Here is a 19,879-nt window from a genome sequence, read left to right as displayed (position 1 = left end):
ACCTTCTGTTTAACCCACCCATGTAGTCCTTAATTTCCATGCTTTTATTTTCTATTTCTAGAATTTGTATTTTGCTATTTTTCACATGCAGTTGTTTCCCCCCACAATGCTCCATCTTTTCATTGTAGCTTCTATTCATTCTTTTTATTTCATCATTTTAACCATGCTTATGATAAATTATTCTTTAGATCATTGTCATATCTAATTTTTGTAGTGTTAGTTTATCTATTTATGCACTGCTGGCTCTCTTTGTGAGTAGCTGGCTTTCTTGTGTGGTTTGTATTTCTTGTTATGTGAACTAATTTTCAACATTTTAAAAGATGGACTTTGCATGAATCCTGACTGCAGAGAGCCTCCTTGTGGAGTAAGTTTTGCATTTGCTTCTCCTGGAACCTTAGGAACTCATGATCCAGGACTGATTTTTTAATGTTAAGTTCTCAGAATGTGATACCTGCACTGTGCAGTGTAAGTTTAGATCCCACACCTTGTAATGGTGTAGGCCTAGTTGTTTGATTTTTCCCAGGGTCTCAAACAGAGAGAGGATGTGTTCTTGGCAGGTAATAAGAAGTTTTCCAATCCCCTCTTTATGGAAGTTGCAGCCCTTCCAGACTCTAGGCTTTATGTAGGGAGCCTAATTCAGCTCCCTGCTTCACACAGGTCCAAAAACACATCTCCTGTCTCTCAAGGAGCATTACAAGGTCAGCCCAGCTCTGAGAGTCAATGTCCCAGCTGAAACCACCAGATCCTCTGGGCCATCTGCTCTCACCTACCAACCTGGGTGTGGTTTATCCTTTTGTTCCTGGCTCCCAGGGATTTTCCTTTCTTTCTCTCAAGTTGAAGCATGTATTAAAATATTCGTCTTTGTTACATTTTACCCAGGACTTTTCTGTGTATATGGAGGAGAGTAGTCCCTTTAGGAACACTTCAGCCTACCATATTGTTAGAAGCTTTGCCATATTCTTCTAACTAAATTTTCATGTTTGGAAATTCTTAATGTAATTTGTCCAGTTTCTTGGACTCTCTAAATACCCAGGACTCAGGACACTAGCAGATCCACTGTAAGGCAATGGATGCAGAGACAGAAGATCTCAGTGTAGGTCTTAGCTTTACTATTTTCAAGCTGTGCAATTCTGAGCATGTCTGAACCTTTCTGAACTATTTTGTTCATCTGCAAACATGAATTGTAAAAACCCACATCACTGGATTTTTATGAAGAATAAATGAAATAGTAAATTTAGGAATGCTCTGGAAAATTTAAGAGTTCCACAAAAATTTGGGACCAAATATTATTTTTTTATCCCAACTGAATTTAGTTGTAGATGTCCACAACATGCTGTTTTGGGGCTGGAAACTTTCATGGTGCTGGGGAGACTCTGGAAGTCAGGCCAGACAGATGGGGCTAATTAAGTGTGGTGGGAAGATCCCTGGCCAGATGTAAGTGCCAGTTCTGCCACTAATTAGTGATGTGATCTTGAGCAGTTCATGCAGCTGCTAGTTTTCTCATCACGGGCTTTCAAACTGCGTCTGTCTGAGCTATGGAGACAAATGGTAAGTGGCTGACCATAGCACTCGCATCCCAGCCCCTCTCTGAACCTTGCTATAACTAGAGAAGTGTGTGAGGAGGGGGTTAAAGCATAATGCCCTTCAAATTGAGAAGGTACTTTGAGACTGAAGAAGAAAGCAGGCAGGTCCATTCAGTAATCAGGAGATATTTATTAATCGGGGTGACTCACAGAGCAGGAAAGCCGGATGCAGTGAAGAATCGGATGCTGGCAGCTGAGAGCTCTGACTCTCTGAGGTTAGACAATGTTTATTGTAGCAAAGCCCTTGTTACTAAGAATAACTTCAAGGAAACGACTTAAGAAAAAATAAGGCAGTAATATCATTCACCAGGTATCTTTTGATCCATGAGGCGGAGGTCTTGTGATTTTAGTGTTTAGACCACAGACGCCATCTGCAGAAATAAATCACTCAACCCTGAACCTACATTCCCTTTACACTTGCCCTCAGGTTAAGGTGTAACTGCTCAGCGAAGTGAAGGAATGAGGCTGAGCAGGAGTCAGCACGGCGGGAGGGCGCAAAACAGCGCTGGCGGTGTTCTCTCTCTGACAAGAAACGTCTTATATCCTGTTCTACCATTCCCTAATCACCAACTTCATTTTGCTATGCCTCAGTTTCTTCATCTGTAAAAAAGAGATAAGAATAGTACCTGTCTTATAGGGCAATGGTGTGGATTAAATGAAATAACAGTGTCTGATTCATCATAAGCCCCCCATATATATTACCTATTATTATTAACTCTTAGCCTTCTAAATTAATTTTGTTCTTAAAAAGGGTTTTGAAGTAAAAAAAAATCTTTATTTAGAGCTTAAAAATTGTTCAGATTGACACTGGACTGTATCCTTCTGAACTTCTGGTTTCTAAGGGATTTCTAGTTTTCAAATTCTCTAATTCTATGACAGATCTCTAGTAAGCAAATTAGTCTTCACAATTAGTTTATAAACAGGGTAAGTATAAAGTTCTCTATGGTTTACAATAATTTCTTCTAGCCTTTGACTCTCCTACCCACTTTCATCTCTTAATATTACATATTGCTGTAGTTCTATGTCATGGAATCAGATCTCAACCATTGTGAAAGATTCCTTCTGACCACAGTGAAAATTTCTTCACAGTTTCTCTAGATTGTGTCACTTGTCTCTTAACTTTTTCCAAAATAACCTAAGGACAAAGAAACTCCTTTTAATTGTTCCTTTCCAACCCTAACATTTATGGCAAGCAATTCCTATTTCTCCCATTAAAAATGGGTACCACGTGGTCTCAAAGAATGGGTAGGGGTTGTGAGAAGGAGCTTTGTTTTTTGGGGAGATGGAGCTTTGATAGGAGGGGCATTTTCATTCCCACTTTGACCTACTTGGCAACCACACAGCTCAGTTTTCCATGCATGAGGTGCTAATAGCTTTTCTTCCTTGACAGTTTAAATACAGTATGCAACCATGAGATTTGAGCCATGGACAAAGGGGTTGGTGGCTTCCCTACATCCCCTGTTACATCCTCGTGTGGAGAGAAGAGGTCAAGTCTGGAACCTTGCACTGATCTATCTCTTTGTTTTTATTTCAATGCAGGAGCAAGAACTCTCCCTTTTTCAGTGATGAGGAAAGATGCTCCCTGTGGGCTTTGGGAAACGACAGTAAAGCTGAGTGTGTTAGCTTCCTTTGCACACTTGCACATACTGACATCACGTCTGTCTACCGACTTAGTGAGTACTTGGTCCTCAGACCCCAATGAAAGCCCAGGTTCCTCAAGATTAAGAGAGTGTCCCTGACCAGAAATAGAATGAATACCTCTATATTCTAGCCCAGCTGTGAATTTGTGCTATGACCCTTATTCAGTTGATGACCTGGATCTTATTTGATTGGCAGCATTTCACTTCGATTTTAGATAACTCCACTGTGGCTGCTTTAGCGAGGAGTCTTCAGTTCTTTGCTGCCCAACCCAAGGTGTCTTCTCGGTTTTTACTTATTCTTGTTTTGTGGCAGTAGGTGGCTGTATTGTTAGTCATGTGGTCCTCTGTGACTCCTCTTTTCTCTCTGACTGCCTTTTCAGTCTCCTTCGCTGGCTACTGTCTGCCGTGAATGCTGACGTTCTTCAGGCTCATTAACAACCCCCCTCCCATCCCCTGCTTTACTTTTTCTTTCTTCCAAATGCTTCACCTGTGTGATCCACATTCAGTCCTGGGACTTTGGCCAGCTCCTTGTGATCTACTGTGGATCACAAATCTGTATTTGTAAAGTCTCCACTTTTTTTTCTTGGGTCCAGACCTATTTCATTCTCTATCTAGATCTTCTGCAAGTACCTCAAACTCAAAACCTTTAAAACCGTACTCAAGACTGTCCCTTTCTCCACCTAATGCCACTAAGCTGCTTCAGGGAACAAAACTGGGAAACTTCTGTGCATCTTTGCTCTTTTTTCTTCACCATTGACTTCTGGCCACTTGGTCCTGCCACTTTTACAATGCATGGTGTCCAGCACATCGTGCGCATTAGATTAACGTCTGTCGAGGAGAATGATGATGAATGATGGAGGATGGAAGACAGAAGGATGTGATACACACAGAAATGGGAGGCAGTGCCATGTGCCCCCGGGTGGAATTCTGTCCCCACCCCATCATAAACTTTCTGAGAGATCTGGGAGCCACATCCCTCTGGTCTTCAGATTCCATCATCCCCCCACACCCACACCTCTTGGCACAGAGCTTTTTTCCAGCTTTTCTTTTCTGACTCTGGGTCTCACTTCTACCTCAGTTCCCAATTATAAAGTGAGTGGGATAAACAAAATGATCGGGTCCCTGCAGTTCTTAAACTGATGATAAAGGGGGGAATTTGTCCCATTCCTTAATGATGACAGATAGTCTGAAACTTTAGCACAGTCTCCTAAGGGACCACTGGTCTGGGGTATACCTGGAGGTGTAGGCACAGTGGCGCATTCTGACCTAATGTCAGGTCTGTTCTTTATCCCTACTCAGGTGGGTTCGAATCCATCCAGAACCTTTCGAATGACCTGAGTGGTGAGTAGAGATCATGCTGAGCCTGACTTCCAGGTCTTGAGGGCAACACTCTTGTCCTCTTGCCAAGGGTGAGGACCTTCATTGCAGGTGCTCAGTGTGGCTCCACTTTGCGTGTCCTTACAGCATCCCAGACCGAAGGCTTTAAGGAGGCCAGGCCTGGCAGAGCCTGGGAGGAACGTCAGGCTGCGGGCTCCAGACAGTCCAGCAGCTCCGAGGACTCCAGCCCAGAGGAGGAGCTCCTCTCAGCCGCCTCGGACAGCTATCACCTGCCAGAGCCTGATGACCTCGATGACCCAGAGCTGTTCATGGACCTTAGCACTGGTCAGGAGGAGGAGGAGGCTGGGAACTTTGCTCCCATATTGGCTTTTCTGGATCATGAGGGTTACACCGACCACTTTAAGAGCCTCTACGATTCCTCTTTCTCCTTCCTCACTTCTTCCTTTTATAGCTTTTCGGAGGAGGACGAGCTTGTGGCCTACCTGGAGGCCTCGAGGAAGTGGGCCAAGAGGAGCCACCGGACCTGGGCCCACACCCGGCTCTGCTTCCTCCTGGGCCGGCTGAGCGTCAGGAAAGTCAAACTGTCCCAGGCCAGGGTGTACTTTGAGGAGGCCATCCATGTTCTCAGTGGGGCATTTGAGGACCTTTCCCTGGCTGCTGCCCTGTACGTCAATTTGGCCGCCATCTACCTGCGGCAGAGGTTGAGGCATAAAGGCTCGGCCCTGCTGGACAAGGCAGGTGTCCTGCTGGCCTGCCTGCCCGACCATGAGTCCAGTGCCAAGAATGAGCTTGATGTGGTGGCCTATGTGCTGCGCCAGGGGATTGTGGCTGGCAGCAGCCCCCTGGAGGCCAGGGCCTGCTTTCTGGCCATACGATCGCTCCTGAGCCTCGGCCAACACGAGGAGGTCCTGCCCTTTGCTGAGCGCCTGCAGCTTCTCTCTGGACACCCTCCTGCCTCGGAGGCTGTGGCCACCATCTTGAGTTATCTATATGACAAGAAATATCTCCCACACCTTGCAGTGGCCTCTGTCCAGCAACGTGGTACCCAGAGTGCCCAAGGGATGTCTCTTCCTATTTGGCAGGCCCACCTGGTCCTCCAGAATGCCTCCAAGCTCCTTCGTGTTCCCTCCCCAAACTGGGGAGATGTTTCCATCCTGGCCTGTCCGACTCTCAGGCAGGCACTGGTTGCCTGTGAGGAACAGGAAGACCATAGCACCCAGAGGACACTGTGTCTCATCCTGTCCAAAATGTACCTCCAGCACAGGTCTCCTGATGGTGCCATCTACTACCTGAGCCAGGCCTTGGTGCTGGGGCGGCTGCTGGGTGAGCAGGAAGCCTTTGAGTCTTCTCTGTGCCTGGCATGGGCCTATCTCTTAGCCAGCCAGGCAAAGGAGGCTTTGGACATTCTTGAGCCACTGTCTTGCTCCCTGAAGGGGACAGAGAATTTCACCCAAAGGGGAGTGGTCCATAACCTACTGGGACTTGCACTTCAAAGTGAAGGCCGGGTAAACAGGGCAACCAAGAGCTATCTCTGGGCCCTGAACAGAGCCAGGGAGATGGGGGACGTGCGTAACCAGGCAGTGACAATGGCCAATCTTGGCCACCTGACCCTTAAGTCCTGGGCTCAGCAGCCAGCCAGGGACTACCTCCTGCAGGCTGTTCGACTCTATTCTGAACTGCAGACCAGCAAGGAGACGGACATGGAATTAGTACAGGTGCTTCTCTGGCTGGCCCAAGTTCTGGTGTCTGGACGCCAGCTGACCCATGGCTGCCTTTGTTATGAAATGGCATTGCTGTTTGGCTTAAAGCATCGACACCTAAAGAGTAAGTATATCCTGTGCTGCTGGGAAGCTTTAGAGAAAAGCTTTGGAGCATATTTTGCCCATATCCTATCTCAAGTCATCTCACTCATGTCCCTGCTTTATGTTCAGGTCAGCTCCAGGTCACCAAATCCCTCTGCCATTTCTACAGCTCTGTGTCCCCAAATCCTGAGGCATGCATCACCTACCACGAACACTGGCTTGCCTTGGCTCAGCAACTCAGGGACCGGGAGATGGAGGGGAGGCTGCTGGAGTCCCTCGGGCAGCTCTATCGGAACCTGAACACGGCCAGGTGAGTCAGGGCATAGGGACAGTCCCAGAAGCATCTTTTCTTCCTGAAGGAGAAACAGTGTTCCTTCCCTCAGGAAGTCAAGTCCAAATGCACACAGTACATGCATGCATCAAGGAAAAGAGTTGGGGCTTTGCACCTGCCTTCCATTACTTATTAGCTGTGTGGCCTTGGGCAAGTTATTTAATTTCTCCATGCCTCAGTTTCCTCATCAGTCAAAGGAGGAGGAGAATGGCATCTATCCTATAGTGTTATTCTGAGGACTAAATGAATTAATGCTCATGGAACACTTGGAACAGTGCCTGATACATAAAAAGGGCTCAGTAATGTTAACTAGGTCACTATTACTGTGTGTTTCCATAACTACCCATCCTGTGACCATGGCTGAAAGTGTACAGTTCAGAGAGGTGGCAGTTATGCCAAGGACAGAGGAACCTTCAGGATATCTTTATTATCTAGGAACGATTGGCATTAGAGAAAGGACACGTAAGGTAAATAAATCCACCTAAAGCAGGGGTGTAAAATTTCATGGCAAAAAAAGTTTGATTGGGACCTTACCTTTAAAATGAAACTGGAGATTATGAAACAAAGTTTATTTTCACCTGTTAGTCAAGAATACTTAGAATAGTATTGCAACTATGCACTAAGTCTAAGAATAAACATACAATAAAAGAAGTGTTGACTTTCTGGCTTGCTTGTGATGACAAAATATATAACAGCACAACGGACATCCTTTGTTTTGCGATCGACTTTTCAGGACTATCTTTAAAAGCCTAATTTTTGCAAAAATATACCAAAACATAACCAGTTAACCCAAGGGCCTCTTCTAATCTTTGGTATTCAAATTATTCTCACTTTAGGTATCTTGTCATTTCCTGGTGATTTTCTCTTCTTTGTCTCTCCACTGGTCTAGCTTCTCGATCCTCACAAGCCAGTGGGCAGCTTGAAGTTCTATGCTCTAACAAGCCTTGAATTGATTCCCATGTGGTTTGCAAGGTTTTCAGTTTTACTTTGCAATATATTTGCATTGTAGCATTGTAGTCGTAATTATGAATGGCTTCTAAAATAGAGCAGGGATGATTGTTAGTGTGGAGCAGAGACAGATGGTTGAGGAGAGGCTAATTAAGTGACAATTGCTTTTCTAGGCTACACAGTGACCTTGGGCACCTGGACAATCAGATAACGAATAATCATAAAATGAATTCTCTCTCTTTCTATCTCTGTCTCTTGCTCTGGCCCACTCTATCTCCCCCTCCCCTTCCCTCATTCTTTCTTTCTCTTACAAGAATCAGGTGTCCTCCAAACCTCCTACTGACTTTGCCTTTAGTCCCAGGGAAGAAGTTTTGGATCCATGCAGCATGTGAGGGGACAGGAGGGAAGCCTGGCCCAGCACACTCTGCTGCCATTCCAGGGCACTCTAGGAGTCTGGATGCTTTTGGAGCAGATCCAGAAAGCAGGCTTGAATTAATCTTTGAGATGAAACAGTCATATGCTCATGTGCAGCATCGTGGGACTGGAGCAAGGGTGCCAAATGTGGGTTACCCTTACTGTTGCCTCTTGCTGCTGTGCAAGCTCAGTCTCAGCTAATCACTGCTCCCAGCCACCCTTACCCCTCTGCCACCCTTTGCTCACCAGCTCCCCATCACCAGTTGTTAAAAACCACTGAAATCCCATGGGGTAAGCCAGAGAGAAAGCCATGGACACTTTCATCGCCGACTGTGGAGGCCTTATTTAAGACGGTGTACAGAATCACTGTGATTCTTAGGTGATGGGGTGATGGAGAGGGGGTGAGGAGTGGGGCTGCAGTTGGTCCAAGAAGTAACCTGAGGAAGTCAGAACCCACAGAGCTGGGAGAGGAGCAACCCAAACGGGGTTAAGACTCAGGAACCGATCCTGCTATCACCTAATCATGCAACCCTAAACAAGTCACTTCTTCTCTTGGTTGCTCTATTTATAAAGTTGAATTGAATCAGGTACTTTCCAGTTCTAAAATGTCAAGTCTGGGACCAGCTAGCTATGCTATTCTGACACTGGCTATTAATAGCAGAATTCTTGCTACCTCTATAAAGAGTCTTGAATTTGGGGGGCAGATTTTAAAGTTGTGGGCCTCCTAGGGGGCCTTTGAGACTAGAGACCTAAACTTTCAGGGTTTAAAAGACTCTGCAGTATGTTTAGAAGTTCTTGTGGGCAAACATTATGTCTAGCACAGAACTCAGCACAGAGGAGACATACAGTACATGTCTGTGGGGGGAAGCCAAGTGGTTAATTAGTTGTTTGATCCATTAGCTCACAGCCCTCGAGCTGCAGCTATATACTGACTTGGCCACTGATGATTAAGATGGAGAATGGGGAAGGAATGGAAATCATCATGTTAGAGGAATATCTGTACCCCCATGTTTATTGCAGCTCTATTTACAATAGCTAAGAGTGTGTTCATTGACAGATGACTGGATGAGGAAAATGTGGTATACATACTCAATGGAATACTACTCTACCATAAAAAAGAATGAAATTCTGCCATTTGAAGCAACATGGATGAACTTAGAGAAAATTATGTTAAGTGAAATTATGTTAAGTGGGAGCTAAAATAAAGAAAGAAAAGGAAAGGAAGGAAGGAAGGAAGGAGAGAAGGAAGGAAGGAAGGAAGGAAGGAAGGAAGGAAGGAAGGAAGGAAGGAAGGAAGAAAGAAAGAAAGAAAGAAAGAATCACAACAATACATTAAATTTCCCAAAAGAAAAAGAACAGAACTGTGGTTATTAGAGGTGAGAAGGGGGGAGGGAGAGGGGAACTGGTGAGAAAACTAATTAAGGTCACAAAGATTGATTATGTTTTGTAAACATGAGTATACTAATTATCCTGATTTGATCACCACATATTGTACACATGTATTGACATTTGATTCTGTACCCCACATATATATATATATACACACACACACATATATATATAATCAATAATAAATAAATAAATAAAATGCAAAAAAATAAAATTAAAAAAATGGAGAATGGGGGAGCTTTGCCCAAGAGAGTTTCTGGTTCCTTAGCTCAGGACTCAGGTAAAGAAAGAAAGGTGCTTGCAGCTTGGTGACAGGCTCTCTGGTCTTTAGTGACAGTTATAGTAGTCAGAGTGTCATCAGTGGAACCTCAGATGCCCATTCCAACAGCCCTTTGAGAACACTGGCCTATATCACATTAGCCATAGAACACAGTGGGTCTTTTCTTGGGGAGTCTTCACTAATAAGAAACCAGGACTGGCCAGTTAGCTCAGCTGGTTAGAGCTTGGTGTTGGTAACATCAGGGTCAAGTGTTCATATCTCCAAACCAGCCAGCTGCCAAAAACCAAAAACAACAACAAAAAAGAAACCAAATCATGCATAGTGTATTGATTATCAGGGATTTGCACCCAAATGAGGAATGCAGTTTTTTCTAAAATTAAATATTTGCATAAGGTGAAAAACATTAAACCAATAAACCAATTTCTCTTTTCCCAAGACCCTTCAGAAGTAACTACTTAAAGATTTTCAAGTATCCAATGAGAAATATTTCGTGAATATGAAAGATTATGTATGATACATATTCTCTATATTAAATAAATATTAGATATATTAAGTATAATAGGCAAATGTTTAAATTACATAAGTGGGATCATGATAAAAGTTCTTTTATATAATATGCTGTTCTGTTACTTGTCTTTTACATTTATAAATATCAGTATGAAATGTTGATCCAGCATTTTGTCACACTATGGGAGCCCTTCTTGTGTGTCAGGTACTGTGGTAGGTGCTGGGGAATTCAATGATTAGGGGGAAAAAAATGGAAATAACTATCCTAAACCAGAACAATCTACACTATGTGAGGTTGAGCCTGTTGTCATTGCAAGTATTCAAGCAGCGGCTGGCTGTTCAGGAAAGTCACAGAAGAGTTTCCCGAATTGAGTTGGATCTGGATCTTCTTAACAACATCACATACCACAAAACTCAGCCTTTGAAGTGTGCGACTCAGTTTTTAGTACATTCACAGTTATGTATTAATTTCAGAAAATTTCATGCCCTCCACGAGACAGCCTGTACCCATTAGCAGTCACTCCTCATTACCCACGCCCACCCCAGCCCTGGAAACCACTAGTCTACTTTCTGTCTCTATGGATTTGCCTGTTCTGGACATTTGCTGTAAATGGAATCTTACAATATTTGTCTTTTTGTGATTAGCTTCTTTCACTTACCATAATGTTTTCAAGTTTCATCCACATTGCCACATGTGTCAGTACTTTGTTCCTTTTTACTGCTGAATAATATATTCCATCGTATGGATATAACACATTTGTTAATCATTCATCAGTTAATGGACATTTGGATTGTGCCCACTTTGTGACAATTATGAATAATGCTGCCAGTGAACATTCATGAAAGTTTTTGTGTGAAGGTGTGTTTTCAGTTCTCTTGGTATCTACCTAGGAGCAGAATTACAGAGTTGTATGGTAATTCTATGTGTAAACTTTTGGGGAACTGCCAGACTGTTTTCCAAAGTGACTGCACCATTTTACGTTCTCATGAGCAATGGATGGGGGTTTCTCTGTCTCCATATCCTCTCCAGCCTTGTTATCGTCTTTTTCATTTTAGCCATCCTAATGGGTGGCAAATGGTATCTCATTGTGGTTTTGATTTGCATTTCCCGAGTGACTAAAGATATTGAGCATTGATTCATGCACTTACTTGCCCTTCGTATCTCAGCTTTGGAGACATGTCTCTTCAAGTCGTTTGCCCATTTTAAAATTGGGCAGTTTGTCTTTTTATTGTCAGATGTAAGAATTCTTGATATATTCTAGATACAAGTCCCTTATCAGATATGCTATTTGTAAATCAGATATATGATTTTCTCCCAGCCCATTGATTGTCTTTTCACTTTTTGTTCCTCATAGAATGAGCTGAGAAATGTTCCCTCCTCTTCTATTTTTTGAAAGAGTTTGTGAGGAATTGGTGTTAATTCTTTTTAAAACATTTGGTAGAATTCACAGGTAAAGCCATATGGGCCTGGGCTTTTCCACTATCTTATTTATTTATTTGTTTATTTATTTATATTGTAATAGAGTTGATTGTACATATCTGTGGGGTACAGAGCTGAACATCAATCCCCATGTGCAATATGTGATGCTCACTTGTCAGAATAACTATTATATTCAATAGTATACACTATCATTGTTATTTGTGGCCCTTTATCCCTTTGGCCTGGGCTTTTCTTTGTAAGATGTTTCTTCAGTACTAATTCAATCTCTTCAGCATTTTGAGTTTTTTATCTTTCAATTGGAACATAATTGATCATGTATATATGTGGGATATAGTGTTGAATATCAATACCTATGTGCAGTATGTGGTGCTCAAATCAGGATAGTTAGTATATTCAACATTACACCATGTAATCATTTTTTGTGGCCCATTACCAATTTCTTGCTACCCTCCTCTACCCCTCCCTCTTTCCCACCTCTGGTGGCCTCAGTTCTGTTCTCTCCTTTTGAAAGTTCAACAAATTATTGTGATTGTTGTATATTTCTTTATTTCCTCTTTTATTTGTTTATTTTTTTAGCTCTTATGTGTGAGGACATGCGGTATCTCACTTTCTGTGCCTGGCTTATTTCACTTAACATAACTTTCTCTAAGTTCATTCATGTTGCTGAAAATGACAGAATTTCATTCTTTTTTATGATAGAGTAGTATTCCATTGTTGTAGATTCATTCAGATTTTCTGTTTCTTCTTGAGCAGTTTTGATAGTTTTTGTCTTTCTAGGAATTTGCCCATTTAATCTAATTTATATAATTTGTTGGTACACAATTGTTCATACTATTTTCTTATAATCATTTTTGTTTCTGTAAGGCTGCTGGTAGTCCCCACTTTAATCACTGAGTCTCTTCCTTCTTTTTTTTTCTTGATCAGACTAGCCAAAGAAAGGTCTACTATTTTTTAAAAAAAGTCTTTTAAACAAATCAACTCTTGGTTTTATTGATTTTCTCTATTGCTTTTCTAGTCTCTGTATCTAGTATATCTGCTCCAATCTTTATTATTTCCATTTTTCTGCTTGCTTTGGGTTTACTTTGTTCTTTCATGTCTAGTGTTTAAAGGTGAAATGTTAGGCTACTAATTTAAGATTATTTTTCTTTTTTAATATAAACATTTACAGCTATAAAATTTTCTCTGAGCATGGCTTTCACTCCATTTCGTAAATTTTGTTTTTGTTTTCATTCATCTCAAAGTATTTTCTAATATTCCTGTGGTTTCTTCTTTGACGCATTGGTTATTTATGATTATGTTGTTCAATTTCCAGATATTTGTGAATTTCCCAAATTTTCTTCTGTTACTGATTTCTAATTTCATTCCATTGGGGTGGGAAAACATCCTTGGTATGATTTAATTCCTTTTAAATTTGTTGACTTTTGTTTTGTGTCCTAACACGGTCTATGCTGGAGGATGTTTCATGTGCTCTTGAGAAGAACGTGTGTTCTGTTGTTGTTTGGTGTAGTGTTCTATCGATATCTGTTAGGTCTAATTACAGTTAAAGTCTTCTAGTTCCTGTTGTTCTATGTCTAGCTGTTCTATCCATTATTAAAGTGGCTTATTAAAATCTCCAATTATGTTGAATTGTCTATTTCTCCCTTCAATTCTGTCAGCTTTTTCTACATGCACTTTGGGGCTCTGTTATTGGGCACATGTATATATTATTATGTCTTTCTGATGGACTGAGTCTTTTATCATCATAAAGTGTCCTTCATCATCTTTAGTGACAATTTTTGTCTTTTTATCTGATATTGGTATAGCTACTCCAGCTGTCTTTGGTTACTGTTCACAAGGTACTTTTAGACTATTTGTGTCTTTGAATCTAAAGAGTTTCTACTGTAGGCAGCATATAGCAGTCATTCTTTAAAATCCCATTCTGTCAATCCCTGTTTTTCAACTGAATTGTTTGATCTATTTACAGTTAATTAATCACAGGTAAGATAGGTTTATGTCTGCCATTTTGTAATTTGTTTTCTATATATCTTATATCTTTCTGTTTCTATTCCTCAGTTATTTACTTCTTTTGTGTTCAATAGATATTTCCTAGTGTTTCATCTTACTTTTTTTGTTACTTATTATACTGCATTTCTTTTAGTTATTTTCTTAGTGGTAACCCTGGGGATTATAATTAACATTTTAACTTATAGCAATCTCAGGTGTTTCCTGGGCATGCACACAGCCCTGCGCATACATGTGATCTTCTAGATTTCCCAGAATATGTCAGAGCTTTCTTATGACCATCTCATTCTCCAACTTTTCCTTTTATGTTTTTTTCAGATTCTTGTTATTCTAGATGTTTTCACCACCTCAGAAAGTGATAGTGTTAAATAATTACTGCTGATTTTTTTCCTTTTCTTTCTTTTTTTTTTTGTTGAACACCCCAGGGAAAAGGGTGTTTTGCATTGGATGAGCTCTGAGTCAGGCCAAATAAAAATGAGCCCTGTTAGTGGGGCTTTCAGAGAATGTCCAGACAGGGCAAAATTTTACAATTCTCTGGGGATGGAACTTTGGGGGATTCCAAACTCATTGTTTCCTACAGTGGTTGCTAGGCTGCTGGTTTTTCCAGCTACCTCGATTGTAAGGCTGTTGAATTTTAAGGCTACCACAGAGCTGGGACAACTAGGATGACTCAAGGTCCAGTTGAAAAGCAGCAAATCTCACTATTTTTAATAATATCCAGCCATTTTTCTTGAATAAACACTTTTTGCAAAACTTTGGTTAATTTTTAGAGTTCTGAAAAGGCTTACTTTGACAATTTTTGCCAGTGTTCTCATTGCTTTTATGGAGGAGTGAATTTTTGGAGGTTCTTACTCCATCATCTGGAAGTTGATCTGGATTAGGATTTTTAATCCTAATATTCTATAGTTCTAAATTCTGAGATTCTTATTTACATAATAGAGAGGAAATAAACACTCACTTCTTCTGCTTTACTTCCAATCTGTGTAATACTAAGAGGAAGACTGGGAATACCTTAGGTGTCAGAGAAAACCCCTGCAAATATAAGGTCACTTTCTCGTTGCAGAATGGCCAGTTCATCAAAGAGAATATGTTGTAATACAATGTTTATTTAGCATGTATAAACCTGCTCCTACAAGGAACTCAAAAAATAAAAAAGAACAAAGACCAATTAACAGACACAGATAAATAGGTGTTTCCACACACCTGAGAGTGGTTACTGTAATTTAGTGCTAAACTTCCTGGTAGCTGAGATAAAAGGGGGAAATCCATATGAGGTTCTCACTGTCTGAAAAAGGACATAAATAAGTGTACCTGTCAGAGCAATTTTTTCCCAACACCAATTTCTAGGAGGAATTTATTAAGTGGGTCTTGATGTAAAGGACACATTTCTTCAACTAAACTCCCCTAAAGGGATTTTCATTCTCACAAAGCTCAAAGCCATTGCAAGCATAGGCAGGAAGTGTTCACGGGAGAAGGGACAGGCTTCTACAGGGATAGGTTGGTGGGAAAGGGGAGAATATTTTCAGCAAAGGTGGGGATATCTGTCAGGGAAGACTTTATGAGGTGGTAGCTTGTGAGGAGGCCCTTAAAGGATAAGAACCATTTTAAAAAGTAGAAAATAGCATTTCAGGTAGAGAAAATATATGTTGCAACAGAAAGGTGGGGACACATTTGAAGGACATTTTGTAGATTTAACAGAGTTTGGTAATGAACTGAATATGGGTAGAAAGAAGACTCAAACCTGTCCTTTAGGAGGGGATGTGGAAGTAGGGTGGGTGTAGGGCATTGCAGTGGGCCTCCGGAGCTACACAGTGAGCATCCATAATGAAAACGGAGGTGATGATAGTAACAGAAAGCATTCAGTGAGCATGCGTTGTCTACTAAGCAATGCATAAATCACAGAATAACCATATGAAGTAGAAGGAGTTGTGGAAATTGAGAGCTAAAGAAGCCAAACAGCTTGCATGAGACCACACAGCAGGGATTGATACTCAAACAGGCTGAATCTAGTGCAGGGTTAGCAAACTTTTTAATAAAGGGTCAGATGGTAAATGTTTTAGGCTTGGTGGGCCATCTGGTCTCTGTCACAACTACTCTACTTTGCAGTTGTAGTGAGAAAACAGGCATAGACAATACATCAATGAATGAATGTGACTCTGTTCCAATAAATCTTTATTTATAAAAGCAGGTGGAAAGCTGTATTTGGCTCCTGGGTCATAGTTTGCCAACTCTTGATCTAGAGTGCATATTCTTAAGTATGCTGTATGTACTCTATCTGCCCAGCCAACAATTTTCGCCCTAGATAAACAACAGGTGTGGGTGGCTATATAGTGAAACCTCATGGAGTTGTATGAATGACAATGGTCTCATTTTTCATCAGGTAGGATTGCTGCCTGTTACAGAGATGCAGACTGATTACATCTCTTGGTTTCACTGCTGTTAGCTCAGATCACTGACACCTCAATTTAAGGTGGTTTTTACTGTCCCATGCTGCTTTTAACTGATTTTAATTCCTCCTATTTGAATTCCTCTAGCGTTTAGAGGTGGGAGATAGTGGGGGAGGGCAAGTAGATGCTGCAAACCTTGGCCCAGCCTTCAGGTTTTTGCCTTGGGACACTTTGCTGTCCCTTTGTCTAATACCTTCAGGATCATGCTCTCTCTGCCTTCCCGGTGACAACTACAGAATCTAGTCTGGTATATTTTTCAGCTTCTCAATGGGAGAGGCTCTCGACTTCTGTCTTCAGATGACACACACAGATTGACACCATGCTCTAGAGCTGAGCCAGGTTGAGTCCATGAGAATTTTGTGACTCTATTGAATCAATTCAACAAATACTTACTGAGCATTTACTATGGCCCAGGCACTGTGCTAGAAACTGGACAAAGGAAAAGGAGTCCCTGAGCTCACAATGCTTACAGAATAGTACAGGAAGTAGACATTATATAAATAGTCACCAAAGTTATCACATGAGTTGTGGTGAGTGCCCGCAAGGGATATACATAATATTATTTTTAGGAAGAAGGAATTCCTTGCCTGTAATAGGTTTTTATGAAATAATGATCAGTTCTTTGCATGTGAACATGATAGTAGCCTAGGAAACATTGCTTCTGGCTTTTACTTATTCTTATGCTTCTTCTTTCTGTGGAACTGAAAAATGTGCTTCAGTATTTGCTTTTTTCAGTATAACTAATATGACTGATCCCTACCGCTTCTATGATCCTAAACAAGGAAAGAATTTCTCTCGCCAGTATGTCCTCACTTTATTACAAGGCTACCACCCCACTTTTGCAGATGAGGAAACTTTGTCAAGGTTTAAAACAGTTTATGTCCTTAAAAACCCCAGGGTTTTTAAAGTGGTACAGGAAAGCAAAAATATTCCCACAGGGTGATATCTGAGTCAGAAATTAAGTATCACTTGAGGGTGTGAGTGTGGGGATTCTGGAGTCAGACTCAGGGTTAGATCCTGGTTTAAAGAGCGTTCATTACCGGGTGCAAGCTACTTACCCTTTCTGAGCCTTATTTTTTTCTATTTGCAAAATAGATAAAATAATAGTACTGATCTCTTGGGGCTGTTGTGATGATTAAATAAATTTTGTTTGTAAAGCATCTAGCACATGCTAAGTGCTCAGCAAATGCCAGGTAACAACACTGCCATTGTCACTGTTATAAGATGAAGCAGCAGAGAGCTCAAAATAAAGCTTTAGAAATGAGCAGGGAGACTTGGATAAGTTTCAAAAACAACAACAAACAAACAAACAAAAAACACTGGGTTTCTTTATTTGTAAAATGGGCTAAGAACCCTAATGGTTCAGGATTTCTCTGGGAACTAAATGAGAGAATGTATACTGAAGTTGCATATCCCAACACCGGGAACAGGGTCAGCCTTCAGTGAATGGCAGTTCTTGTTATCAAAACAGGACAGGACCAATTAGAGGATGCTGGGTTTTGGCCAGAGGTTAGACTCATTCAGGCAAGGCAGGGATCTGGAAAGCCTCAGCAAGGTGGGTAGGAGGAAGTCTGGGAGTGCAGGTGTATTGGGGTCACTTTGCCACAGGCTCATACCTGATGTTCAGATAAGAAAGAAGAAACAGGGACTCAGCCTCAGAGACTGAACTTGGGGACAGGAAAAATGAGAAAAAAAGAAGAATCAAGATGGGAAAGGAGAGAGAGATCACAGCAGGGCACATGCATAAGAGACCCAGGAGTGCACAAGGCTGAGTCAATGCTGACCCACCAGCAGTGCTCCTTGCTTCTCTTCATTTAAAAGCTGAACCGGACCTAGAGCCTGCAGGTGGTGGCTGGAGAAATTGGGCTGCTGGGCCATTGCAGGTCAAGCCAGGGCTCAGCTGGTGTGTGACACAGCACAGCCACCGGCAGATGTAAAATAGTGAGGTGGTGAATGATGATAGGAAAAAACCAAGAAAGCTGGAGAGCACTTCCCAATTTCACAGAGGCACTTGTTTTTTACTGAAGATCATGGATCAGGTGTAAGTCTTGGTGAGAAGCAGTTGTCTTTGGACAATCTTCCGTTCACAAGGAGTCTCAATGGTGCTGTGTGAGTATCGGAGTCTCTGTTGTCTTGCCTTCTGCCAATGGGTGTTTCTTGGAGAGAAATAGTGATCTGCTCTCTTCCATAGTCATAATGAACTCAGGAAAATCCAAGAAGCAAATTCCTGCTCTGTGAGTTGACCTCTTTGTAATAACCTAAATCTTGCTTTTTGAGGGTCTGGGGAAAACAACTAAAGCCCAAGGGTATCCCAGGACAGCAGGAAATAGGATCAGGATGAGATTTATGGGTCCTGTCTTCATCAGCTGTTCCAGTGAGAGTAGGGAGAGCGGTGGAGGCCAGGCTTACCAAGCCTCTTAACCCTGCTTGAGGTTCGTGGGTACAGAGTGGGGAGAGAACAGAGCTTCCTATAGGGAAGGAGGCCTGTGGTTATTGGAGCTCAACCAGGGAGGCTGGGGATCACCTTGGCATTGTGTGCAGCTTCTCAGCTCACAGAACATTGTCAGCAGCAGCAAGTTTGACATTCTAATACTTGAGAGAGGGTGGCCAGTGATCATCCTCAGCAAATCTCGTGTCAAAGACAGGGCAGTGGAGACAGCTTGAGTTCTTTCTTCCCAGTTCTTACCTGGGCCAAGTGCCTGGCACTCTCTGCAGAAGGCCAACAGCTGCCTACTGCCAAGAAAGACTGAGGGCCTCATTAGTTAGAGGCAATGCTTGTTTGCATCACTGTGCACAAAGGGCTCCAGTGGCTGAATTGTCCATGATGAGGTGGTAGCTGCATTTGACGAGGACTTCCTACCTAATTGTCCCCAGGTGTGGCTGATGCTGATCAGCATGTTCAGGAGTTGCATGGTTTGGTGCAGTGGTTCTCAGACATTGGTGTGCATGAGCGTAACCTGGACGTGTTTTAGTAATTCAGATTCCTGGATTGCAATTGTAATGATTCTGATTCAGTCAGTCCGAGGTAGCTCTGGGGGTCTGTGTTTTTAATGAGCCCCTTAGTGAATGACATGCAGATATGCCAGGAATCACACTTTGAGAAGTAGGGGTGTTGTGGACGAGTCCTGGGCTGGGACTCAGGAGAAGGGAAAGCTGGTCTTGGATCTTCCCCTAACGTGCTGTACAACTTTATGTGAGTTCCTTCTATCTCTGGGCCTGTTTTCTTTATAAAATAAGGGGGTTGCACTAGATTAGCAAGTCTCAACCCAGGCCCCATGGTAGAGTCACATGGGGAGCTTTGACACAATGCTGGTGCCTGAGCCACACTCCCAGAATGCAGGGCTCTGGCCTTTCAACACACTAGGGAAGAGTTTGGCTGTGTATGTATGTTTAAAAAGCTTCCAGGTGATTCTAATTGCTGCTGGGGTTGAGAACTACTGTCTAGATAATGCCCAGTGTTCGTTCCTGTTCTAGAATTCTGAATTTGTGTGACACTACATTACCTATGACTCATTTCTTCCTTAATCCCTGTCAGGCAGGAAGAGTTTTCTACGTAAGACGGTTTTCCACATAACTAAATACTCCATTAAACACCAGCCTTTTAAAACTTTTACCCTACTTTGATTTCTCTTCTCGTACAAACATCAAAATCTTTTGATGATATAAGGTTACCTCTATGATCACTCATTTGTGCATCCATTCAATAAATATGGATTCAGTATCTACTGAGTGCTAGATGCTAATGAAAAAAATGCTAT

The 19,879-nt window shown here is 42.0% G+C and overlaps 1 protein-coding gene across 1 annotated transcript in view; it reads left to right on the top strand.

Moving 5' to 3' along the window:
- The window catches only part of SH3TC2 (SH3 domain and tetratricopeptide repeats 2), a 57,288-nt gene that overhangs the window by 27,367 nt on the left and 10,042 nt on the right, over window positions 1-19,879 (top strand). The window contains exons 9-12 of the mRNA XM_063088082.1: window positions 3,123-3,256; window positions 4,523-4,564; window positions 4,688-6,385; window positions 6,493-6,673. Of these exons, the coding sequence (XP_062944152.1) occupies window positions 3,123-3,256; window positions 4,523-4,564; window positions 4,688-6,385; window positions 6,493-6,673 (2,055 nt within the window). The remainder of the gene's footprint in view (window positions 1-3,122; window positions 3,257-4,522; window positions 4,565-4,687; window positions 6,386-6,492; window positions 6,674-19,879) is intronic.

The sequence above is a fragment of the Cynocephalus volans genome, chromosome 2 (assembly GCF_027409185.1).
Source record: "Cynocephalus volans isolate mCynVol1 chromosome 2, mCynVol1.pri, whole genome shotgun sequence".
Lineage (NCBI taxonomy): Eukaryota > Metazoa > Chordata > Mammalia > Dermoptera > Cynocephalidae > Cynocephalus > Cynocephalus volans.
The sequence above is the reverse complement of the archived record's forward strand: the minus strand, read 5'-3'. Positions and strand labels throughout refer to the sequence as shown.